This window comes from Leucopleurus acutus (assembly GCF_964270905.1).
Source record: "Leucopleurus acutus genome assembly, chromosome: 7".
Taxonomy (NCBI): domain Eukaryota; kingdom Metazoa; phylum Chordata; class Mammalia; order Artiodactyla; family Delphinidae; genus Leucopleurus; species Leucopleurus acutus.
In genome coordinates, this window is record NC_139150.1 from 108949026 (window position 1) to 108961128 (window position 12103).

General features: G+C 39.6%; 1 protein-coding gene across 2 annotated transcripts in view; it reads left to right on the forward strand.

Moving 5' to 3' along the window:
• The window catches only part of GLRA3 (glycine receptor alpha 3), a gene marked incomplete at both ends in the record, with an annotated part of 157819 nt that extends 147713 nt beyond the window's left edge, over nucleotides 1–10106 (forward strand). For both annotated transcript variants that reach the window (XM_082842411.1, XM_082842410.1), the window contains one exon: nucleotides 9828–10106. In XM_082842411.1, the coding sequence (XP_082698537.1) occupies nucleotides 9828–10106 (279 nt within the window). The remainder of the gene's footprint in view (nucleotides 1–9827) is intronic.
• Nucleotides 10107–12103: the final 1997 nt, after the last annotated feature.

Genomic DNA, 12103 nt, shown 5'->3' on the forward strand with positions numbered 1-12103 from the left:
CCATCGAATATATTTGTGTGACTATATAAAATAGTTGAAAACTATTTCCTATAGCACAGACATTTTTAAAAAATAATGCAGATGCCCAATTTATTTTCATTTTTTAGAACAAGAATCCTTGAACATCTTGCTTTCTATTACCTTTGCCAGGAAATAAATATTTGAATGAGACATTTTAATAAGGGAAATATTTTTACTTAAAATTAAAGTTTCTATTTTTTCACCTCCAAAATTAACAGGAAAGCCACTGGCGGTACATTTGTTAGTGAAATCATATTCCAGATGCTTTTGAAAAAACAATACTGCACCAAGTCACATTATATAATGTAATTGTCCAAAGTCTATTCCTAAAGTATTCCTAGGTCTGTCATAAATTTAAAAATGAGTAGAGATACAGGTCATATAAATAGCCTTACAGATAGCCTCTCCTAGAAACAGCCTTACTTAAAAACAGGAATTATTAAAAAATAAAATAATACCTCCATACTAACACAGAAGTCACTACAGAGTATATTTTCATAAGCTACCACTTAAAATTTAAATTAGAAAGTGTTAGAGGTGTTCAAAAAATGTTATATCACCATGAATTCAGGCTAACTAGGATAGCTGCATTGTGCCTCTTGGAAATTTTTGTTTCCACAAATTGTGCGTTATGATCACCTAGAGAGCTTGGAAATGCAGATTACTGGGACAACCTAAATGTTAATGAGTACAGATCTCCGCAACTGAGATCCAGAAAACTGGATCTCAGCAGTCCCTCCCAGCGATTCTGAGACAGCTGCTGAGTGGACCACAGCGTGAGAAATATCGTCCTCGTCTGGACTGTCATTATTGCATGTACATAGAATGTGGTCATTTTACACGTTGCCAGCTTTTATGATGGACGAGTGCTGTATGAAGATGATGAAGTTTAAATTGTTCAAAGTGTCATTTTCTATTTAAACACATATCCAGAGTAAAGTGGCTTTGTCAGTATAACTCCATAGCTCTGATTACAGGTTTGAGGAGGCCAACTTACTTGCACGACAGAAATAAACTTTAATCTCATATGTCATTTGCTCAGCTTTACAGTAGGATAAAAAGCAGGAGAGAGAGCAGATAAAGCGTCTTCATCTAAGTGCGAGGCCTTATAGCTTCTCAAGCACACAGGACTCTTAGTTCCCTCACCTACAGAGGGCATGAATGGCTTCCTAGTCTAAAGAAACAGATACAGTATCCTAAGTAGCAACGATCCTTTCAGCTAGACAATGCAAATGCAGTCGTGGACCCAAAACCATGCTATCAGGTAATACAAAAGAAAAACCTGTGAGGTGGGACAGAGTTAAGTCACAGCCTTGCTCTCTATCCCCCGACACTTCCACTACCAGAAACCAGAAACCTCTGTAAAGGTGTTCCCCCTTACTGTCGCTCATACCCATGTGGTCTGTGCACTCATCCAGTGAACCAACCAGCCCTTCATGTCCTGGCCATCCTGTCTTTAGTAATAATGTTTTCATTGCTCCTTCCAATTTCTGTTTAAACCTCAGCTCTGTGAGATGCCCTTACTATGTTGTGTTCTTTGGCCATTTTATACACTAGCCATTTGTAAATGTGTTCCTTTCTCCAAAGGGATCTATTCCAGGGGCCCAGACTGATATAAAAGTGCCTGTTCCAAGCCATTAATAGTATTTTCAGCTATGGCTTCTGTTACGGTGTAAACAAGCCCAATATGGACCATCTATTTCTGCTAAAATCCATTGAATCCTCCAAGAGACTTGGGCAAAGACCCTAAGCATTCTATCTGCCAGCTGTGTGTTAGCTCTTGTCCTCGGGAGATTCAACTCAAAGGCAATTTTCAAGCAATTCTTTATCTTGTTAATATTCCAGACACGCTCTGACCACATCAGTGGCTTCATTGGGCAACAGAGGGACATGTTCTGTCCATTGCTGCATGGCCTGGACACCACCATGACTACATCAAAGACCAATCCAAGACATGTGCCTTGGCGCTGTAGTCCCCTTCTGAGCTGGTAATTAAATGGGGACTACATGACCTAATTAATTCTACCCTGGGATTTCTATAAGGAATTGCATCTCCCACCTTGGAATGTTCCTTTTTTTCAAGAAGAAATTGTTTTTTCGTTTTTTTTTTAATATAAAATTTATTTATTTATTTATTTTGGGCTGTGTTGGGTCTTGTTGCTGTGCATGGGCTTTCTCTAGTTGTGGCGACCGGGGGCTACTCTTCGTTGCGGTGCACGGGCTTCTCCTTGCGGTGGCGTCTCTTATTATGGAGCACGGGCTCTAGGCACACAGGTTTCAGTAATTGTGGCATGCAGGCTCAGTAGTTGTGGTTTGCGGGCTCTAGAGCGCAGGCTCAGAAGTTGTGGTGCATGGGCATATTTGCTGCCACAGCATGTGAGATCTTCCCGGACCAGGGCTTGAACCCGTGTTGCTTGCATTGGCAGGCGGATTCTTAACCACTGCACCACCAGGGAAGCCCCCTTGGGATGTTCTTAACTGCCCAATTAAGGGCTCATTTGCCTGACCATAACGCAAGGCCACTGGCCAGGACCCAGGAGTCTCTGAATATCCAGATATAAAGCTATAGCTTTGAGATCAAGAACCAGTTCTTGTGATACTGCCACATTCACTGCTTCTCAAATCAGCCCACTGTGTAGACTTACCTACTCATTCCACTGCAGGTACGCTGTGAGTCCTGACCATCCATATGAGAGTTTCCATTGGTGAACGAAGGGACCTGTTTTTCCTCAGTGGGAAGAGAAGCATGAGGTTCATACCACTCTGGGTAGCTTCCATCATGGGTCCATTGTCGAAAGGATACATTTTCATATGATGTACTTCACCCAAGTTACTCCTCTTAGCTTGTTCCTGAATATGTCATTTTCATTTTTATCAGGGAACTTGAATGGAGATGCCATTTTGACATCACGCATGACATGGTAGATATCTTAGACCTAAATAGAGTCTGGTATTCTTCAGATTCCTTTAGTCTAGGGACTGTCTCTACCAGAGCCCAAGAGAATGCCAGTAGCTGTCATTCAAATAGGTTAATCTGCTCACGGCATTAGAGCATTTTCTGGTATAGAATCCTAGCAGCCACCTTAGGGTGCTATTATTGAGCTTTTCCCAGAAACTCCAGTCTGCATGTTTTAGTAGCAGATACCTCTACAGTTGATGACTTTTAAGGCCTCAGAGAGGCAGCTTGGGTTATTGCCTGCCTCAGACGTCTTACAGTTGGCCCTTGTTCCCCTTTCGAATTCAGTCTGTCTTGGGACTTCCCGGGTGGTCCAGTGGTTAAAACTGCACCTTCCAATGCAGGGGGTGTGGGTTCGATCCCTGGTCAGGGAGCTAAGATCCCACATGTCTCGTGACCAAAAACACCAAAACATAAAACAGAATCAGTATTGTAACAAATTCAATAAAAACTTAAAAAATGGTCCACATCAAAAAAAAAAAATCTTAAAAAAAAAAATTCAGCCTGTCTTTCTGTCACTCTGTACACCATGACCAACAGAAACCCAGAACGTATCTGCCAGATTTCAAATAGTGCTGAATGCTGTTTTCCTTGTCGTGGGATCCAGGAGAATAGCAGTGTGTCCTTTACTGTTTGTGAATTGTCTCGAGTGGTTTATCCAGGATATTTCCAGAAACTTCACTGATGGCACTGGGCTCTGACTCTTGGCTGCCTCTAGTGTGAATCTTAAGCTTTACCTAGTCACGTGTGCTACTACACTTTCCAAACCTTGCCTGACTTTCTCCTCCAAGAGGAAAGTTCTCATTCATCATTAACCAGCTTAGTCTGACAATGATTTGGACCAAACTGCTTCCAACCAGGTTGTGACACATGTTGGAGAAGTCAGGTTTCCTTAAGGGACAAAGAGTAAGGTGACAGTCTACCCCACATGAAGACTCACTGTGTTTGAGGGGTTTTTTTGGGTTTTTTTTGTGTGTGTGCGGTACGCGGGCCTCTCACTGTTGTGGCCTCTCCCGTTGCGGAGCACAGGCTCCGGACGCACAGGCTCAGTGGCCATGGCTCACGGGCACAGCCGCTCCGCGGCATGTGGGATCTTCCCGGACCGGGGCACGAACCCGTGTCCCCTGCATCGGCAGGCGGACCCTTAACCACTGCGCCACCAGGGAAGCCCTGTTTGAGGTTTTTTTAGATTGGGATTGAGAGGAAAGATGTAGCCAAGTGGACCAAAGCATACCAGCCTCCTCTGTCCTGAAACTCCTAGAGAGGTTTTACCATGTCCACCTCGTGGAGGCAGTTGTAGGGACTTCCTTAGTGAACCCATGTAGTCAGCAGTCAGCCTGCAAGACCTGCTTATTTTTATCATAGTCCAATCAGGACTATTCCAGAGAAAATTAACGAGGGGCTAGCACCCCTGCTGCCATCACGTCCTTAATCAGAGCTGAGTTTTCTTTACCTCCCTGGAATCTTGTGCTGTTTAATAGTTACTACAGCGGAAGGTTTAGGCAATTCTAAGGGCTCCCATTTTAGTACATCCAATTACAACTGGGCTAAGGAACAGCAGCCCAAGATTAGGCTCACGCCAGAAATGGCAAGGTCCTTCATCCACAGTCACATCCTTCCCAGTTATACATTTAGCCAGAGGTGATACTGCCTACTGGCTACGTCTTAGTCCCTTCTTTTCCTATCTGCAGTTTTCACTACAACCATGATACCTACGAATGCAGCGTCACTCTGCCTCCTTCTCTGCTCCACCAGCTTTTTAACATTGCTGTTAACTTCGCCTTCTCATTTCCCAGCAGTCTTACTTCTCATGGTGCACTGGCTTCCACAATCCCAAAAAGCTGTCTTCACCACCCCTGGCCATTCTCCATTAACCATGGCACACAGCCTGGGACCCCACTCAGAACTGGACGAGGAGACCCTGGCCTTCGTGGGCAGGCTTCTTTGTGTCTTCGCAGATGCAGTCAATTCAGCCACCGCGTCAGCGCCTTTTGTTTGCATTCCCATTGGCACCACTGGATTAACTTCCGAGATGAGAGTGCCAGATTTAACAGGGTTCCTTAAGGGAAGCAGCTGCCGGAACTAGAACAGATTTTCTTCCCCCCCGGCTGGCGACAACGTGTCAGGAAATCTTTCATAGGAATTCTGTCAGTTTTCGCTCTTTTCACTCTGTGTCTTGAAAGCCACCTAAAGAGAGCTGATAGAGTCTTCTCTGGCCAAGTTCTTTCTTCTGAATGGCCCAGATTTTTTTTCCTTCAGTGAAACCCAGCATGTCAGCTGCAAGAGTAAACGTGTCCATGAATTGTATATACTCTCCTGCCTCTCCCTAAAGAGAGCCACCTGGGAACCCAGGCCTGGGGGACTCCCCGAATCACCGTGTCTACCAGAGTTTAGCTCAGAGCATGTGGTTTGGGGAGGCTCATTTTTTTTTCTTTTTGCATTATTATTTTTTTTTTTTAATTACTGTATGGCCAGCCCAGGTTTGCTACATCCCTTAAGAGAGCTGCGTCTTCTTCAGGGCTGTTCCAGTACACAGCAGAAAGACAACAGGCGGCTTTCCTTCTCAGCATAGATTCACATCACCCAAGGCTTCACCCACTCCAAAAGCGTCCTTGAATTTACACCTGCCAGCAATTCCCGAACGGCAACATTGCAGCAAGTTAGGAGTTCGCATTCACATCAAACGTTGTTTTTCAGCTGCAGCATGCAGAAAAATGATCAGCTCTTATGTCAATTAACCTAAAGATCCTGGCAAGTGTGAACCGCCCAGATATCTGCTGGTTCTTCTCAGCAAAGCGGCCCAGCTCCTATTTACTTTGTCCCGTGTGGTGTCTACTAGCCCCATGAGGCTGTTGAGCCCTAGAAATATGGAGTCTGAATTGAGGGGTGTTATAAATGTAAAGTGCACACTGATTTCAAGGACTTAGTATGCAATAAAGAACACAAAATTTCTCCTTTAATTTCTACTTGAGTCAACGTTTGAATAATATTTAGGACGTATTAAAATTAATTTTGCCTATTTCTTTTAATTTAAATGTAGCTAATGTAAAGTTTAGATTTAAAATGACACACATAGCTTTCGTTGGTGGTTCCCATTATATTTCCACTGGCCAGGGCTGCACTGTAGTCACTAGTTTCCAGTGTCATTTGCCTGGGGTGGCAGAGGAGTGACATCAAGACGAAGTGCGGTGTCCCTCCAAGTCCCCGCTGGACTTGTGCTTTCATCGTGAGCACAGGCTGCAAAGCTGCTTGATGTACATGCTCTGGTTTCTCTTTCCCCCAAGTGGTTTTAGCTGCACAAAGCTAATCGGTTACTAGGAGACAAAGCCGCTTTCTCCTCAGTTTTATGACCCTGTTTCCCTTCGGTTTTATCTCACTCATCATCCATCTGCCAGTTCAACAGGGCATATGTGTGTGTCATCCATATCCCAACAGTATGATTTATCCCCAGTATTTTCTGTGGAGCTTTTGCAACCTCAAACCCAGGGAGGGTCAGGGTCACGTTCTCATCAGAACTCCCTCCCAGAACCTTTGGCTGCATTGAGTCTGAAAGGATCTGAAAGCCAGGTCTCCTTCCGTCACCACCACTGAGGTTTTAGGTTCAAACTGTCAATCAGACCCTCCAGACACAGTAGGCTTTAACCTAATATTGCGTTTACTTGGTCCTCTAGGAGCATGCGAGGCAGGTGACACGCCAGACACAGCATCTTCATTTCATGGGGAGGTCCAACAGCGACTCAAGAGCTTCTTCCCCCCGCCCCTCCAGGCTTCAGGCCACTGAACTGCTCCCCCAGGGCAGGTGCCACAGTAAAGGGAGAAGACTCCACATTCCTGTTTTCAAGGAAATCATGCTGGAAAAACTAGGCCTTTCTCTGCAGTTCTCAACAGCCAGGCCTGGTGTTACCCCTTTACTCACAGTTTGCTGGAAAGATCCAACTGAGAAAATATAGTTGTTCACTATGTATGTTAAATCTTAAATCTCAAATCTCTGTTTTGAGACAAGTGTGTATGTGGGAGGCTCTCTAAAGGTCTGAAAATATTCAATTCTCCAGAACAGATGGACAGTGGAGGAAGGTGGTTAAAATGTACAAACTTCCAGTTTTAAATAAGTTCTAGGGACATAATGTACAACATGATGACTTGAGTTAGCACTGCTGTAAGATATATCATGTATGATATAGTGGAAAGTTGTGAAGAGAGTAGACCCTAAGAGTTCTCATCACAAGGAGAATTTTTTTCTTTTCTTTTTATTGTATCTATACAAGACGATGGATGTTCACTAAACCTATTATGGTAATCATTTCACAGTATGTGCAAGTCAAACCATCATGCTGTATATCTTAAACTTATACGGTGATGTATCGATTATTTCCCCATAAAGATAAAGACAATAAAAAGAAAACAGTTACTTAGCCTTAACATTTCCATGGTGGCTAAAAACATTGGCAGTATAAATGAACATCCCTATTAAAGACCACTAGAAAACCAATTTCCAATTTTTGTAAGACTGCAACAGTTACATGTAATTTGGATCATCAGCTTTTATTTTAGACTTGTTTCCTCAAAATTCAATTGCTTATACATCTTACAGTTGAGATATATTCCAGTAATTATATCTTTCTGTTTTTCAGGTATAATTGCCTTATTTCCTAATTCCCCAAAAAACTGTTTCATACATTATTACATCAACTTTGATCATCCTCTCAGTTTTAGAATCCATTTAAATTTCTATTTTTCGCTTTCATATTTTGTAATATACTGTTCATTAGGCCTGTACTATCACAGACCTAAAATAAATTTTCAAGAGTTTGAGCCAGTTAATTACTTTTAACTCTTATGTTACCATCACAGAGTACTTTCATAAAAATTGAGCTGTAACAACTTTTTAAGATGTCATCTTTTAAACATTGAATTTTAGTAGCAAAAATCCAATTAATTGGCAGTTATCTACAGTTACATTCCAAACAAATGCATTAAATTATTCATTAATGAATTTCATTATAAAGGATTAAATACCATATTTTCCTATCATGAACACATTTCATTTATCATTTGTTAAAATTAATTAATTTATTTTATTTTTGGCTGCGTTGGGTCTTCGTTGCTGTGCGCGGGCTTTTCTCCAGTTGTGGTGAGCAGGGGCCACTCTTCATTGTTGTGCACGGGCTTCTCACTGCGGTGGCTTCTCTTGTTGCGGAGCACAGGCTCTAGGTACGCGGGCTTCAGTAGTTGCAGCGGGCGGGCCCTAGAACGCAGGCTCAGTAGTTGTGGTGCATGGGCCCAGCTGCTTCACAGCATGTGGGGTCTCCCCAGAGCAGGGCTAGAACCCGCGTCCCCTGCATTGGCAGGTGAACTCTCAACCACTACGCCACCAGGGAAGCCCTATCATGTTTTTATTAAGTAATTTTTTCTTTAAATTTTGTTTTTTTCATATATATACATGGAGAATTCTCTTCAATTTGCAACATTTTAGAGAAAAATAACAATACTTTTAGGACCATGATAAGTTATAATTTTCTTTAACATGAAACTTCTGCCAGATTTCCTTCATAATTTCAAGAAAACCAATGTACCTTATAAGTAACAGTATATGAACTAGAATATCTGGCCATCTGATAGTATGCCAAATGGGTTAGTATAAAACATCAAGTGAGAATAACAATAACCAAGCAGTGTTGTCGATCTAGATTGTATTTCCCAATGAAGTAACATGAAATTGTAGGAAACAGGCATTAAAATGTTTGCCTCCATGAAAAAGAAAAATTCAAACTATGATCATGGTATTTTCCCTTTGACATCATATATGTACACATTTAAACACATGATGTGAAAAAAATCTAGTACATGAACATATATAATATCCAAATAGATTTTTTTCTTGCTCAATTTATTTAGATATTCTAGCAATATGTAGACAATACCAGAATATTTAATTTTTCCATTAAAACATAACACTTGAGTGTTTCATTGAATGAACACGTCTGTATGATGCAGCGGGATAAATCAATAAAACTTGAATAGGAAAGAAAAGCAACTCACCTTTATATGTTTTACCTTTTCATTATAATAATGTTATCATTTATCATGATAAAGCTTAAGATATGGTTCTGGAATGCCTGGTATACATGCCCTATTCCATGACTAAAGTGCTTTCTTTTTTTTTTTTAACATCTTTATTAGAGGATAATTGCTTTACAATGGTGTGTTAGTTCCTGCTTTATAACAAAGTGAATCAGCTATACATATACATATGTTCCCATATCTCTTCCTTCTTGCGTCTCCCTCCCTCCCACCCTCCCTATCCCACCCCTCTAGGTGGTCACAAAGCACTGAGCTGATCTCCCTGTGCTATGCGGCTGCTTCCCACTAGCTATCTATTTTACGTTTGGTAGTGTATATATGTCCATGCCACTCTCTCACTTTGTCACAGCTTACCCTTCCCCCTCCCCATATCCTCAAGTCCATTCTCTAGTAGGTCTCTGTCTTTATTCCCGTCTTGCCCCTAGGTTCTTCATGACCTTTTTTTTTTTTTCTTAGATTCCATATATATGTGTTAGCATACAGTATTTGTTTTTCTCTTTTCTGACTTACTTCACTCTGTATGACAGACTCTAGGTCCATCCACCTCACTACAAATAGCTCAATTTTGTTTCTTTTTATGGCTGGGTAATATTCCATTGTATATATGTGCCACATCTTCTTTATCCATTCATCTGTTGATGGACACTTAGGTTGCTTCCATGTCCTGGCTATTGTAAATAGTGCTGCAATGAACATTTTGGTACACGACTCTTTTTGAATTATGGTTTTCTCAGGGTTAAAGTGCTTTCTAATGTTTTTCTTATGACAGGATGATGAGGTAAGGGAAAGCCGATTCAGTTTCACAGCCTATGGAATGGGACCGTGTCTGCAAACAAAAGACGGTGTGACTCCAAAGGGCCCAAACCATCCTGTCCAGGTAATGCCAAAGAGCCTGGATGAAATGAGGAAGGTCTTCATTGACCGGGCCAAGAAGATTGACACCATCTCCCGAGCCTGCTTCCCATTAGCCTTTTTGATTTTTAATATTTTCTACTGGGTTATCTATAAAATTCTTAGGCATGAGGATATTCATCAGCAACAAGATTAAGTCTCTGGGGGTGTGCAAGTGTGCAAACTGTCAACTCAGAAGGAAGGTTTTTTGCCATAGGGCTGTGTGTGTGTGTGTGTGTGTGTGTGTGTGTGTGTGTGTGTGTGGTGTACAAATGATGACCATTTGTCATATGTGGCATATGGAAAGGTATTATTGTGATTTGCTATGCAAAGTCATGAGGCAGTTGAGTACTTTAATGGATACAAAATATATATATTATAGGGATTCTATTTCATATTAATTTAAGATTATCTGTTTTTTCACAGTAAATCGTACAAGTGGAAGTATTACTGTCAACGTGTTCGTATCTAATATATCACATAATATAGTACATGTGAAAACTACTTTGGAATTCTTTGATTTTTAATTCAATATTAAATATCACAAAAGTAAAATTTGCACAGAAAACTTTGGAAGAGGAAAAAGGGGAAACGTTGAAGATAAAAAATCAGTAGTTTGAGGCTTTAAAATATTTTCTTATACTGTAGTTACAAAATAGAAAAATAATCAGATAAGTCAGTGGGAAACTCGCTCAATAATGATAGAAGATTGTACATACACATGCTATAGAACCAATTTAGGGAATAAAAAATTTAAATTAGAAGATTAAAATTAAAAACTTTGTTGTTTAGATACTAAATTTAGTTGTTTAAAATACTAAATTTCCCTCTTTGGAAATTTTTTTAATGGCCTAAGCGATCATATTATATACAAAATCTACTTTTCATAACTTTATATCTCTATGAATGAATGTAGGTATACTGAAAACATTATTGTTTTTAAAAAGTGTTATAGCTGTGTATTTTTAATTTTTTTAATAATTTTAATTATTGCCAAACACTGAAAAATTCAAGCCAGCATCTTTGTTTTGTTAGATTTTTAATAGTTGCTTAATTGTCTGTAATTATGTTTACTGTTTTGATATAATTGAATAAAGTTCAGTAAGGCTTTTATATTTTAGCTTAGAATGAGACTTTAAAATTCAATGGGATTATAGTATTTACATTTTGATAAAAATGAATTTACTGAAAACAAATATGGATTTAGAAAGATTTTTTCATAAGAATAGTTTTCGCATCAAAGTTATATGGGTTCCAACTCCTAGCTCCAAATGTAAAGATGGAAGATTTTAATTCTAAAGTATATAAATAAGTCATTTCTACAAAGTGAGGATTGATTATTTTATATTTCTGAATTAATGATTTCAATATATAAGCCATCCACTAGATGTGAATAATTCTAAATAAAATTTTTACTTAAAATTTATCAGCATCCCCATGGAATTATTTCAACTAAAATGGGGCATTAACTCATTTCGTGCAGTGTAATTAAGTGCAAATATATGATAGAGTTCTAGGTTAAACTGAACCAGATTCTGATTCTTTTCCAGTTTTGCCACTTTTGCATTATTTTTGTCATTAATGTTGTATTTTTAAAAAGCTCTAGAATGCTTTTTAGGAATGTTTAATTACTGGTCAGATTCACTAGATGGAAACTCGTACCAGATTATTGACAGAGAAAAGTTTAACCGTGAAGAAAACGATTAACATAGATTTAAGAGGGAAAAAAAAGCCAGTTCTTGAAATGGATGGTACCAGTTACTGCCCTTTAACCACTATCAAACTAAAAGTAAGAACTGCCATTTAAAGCTAAAATGTCTCAATGTTATTGAACTTTGGTCTAATTGTATTTTTTTAAATAACTTTAAAAAATAATGTATGTTTAGCAATTTTTGCTAGTAAAAAACCAAATTACCCTCCTTTATAAGTAATTTAAAACTATTAGGAAAGAAAAATGTTTGGCATTAAATGCAAATGCCACAGCCGAAAGAAGTTATTGCTATGTACTTTACTTATTTTGAGGACTGCTCACCCCAGAGTTAAACATGTCCTTCTTCATTGAGGATTGTATGAACCAAAACCATGAAAATATATTCTTGTACTCAAGATAGATTAGACCAAGATATGCTGTTGGTGTTCTCTGAGAGTAAGCTA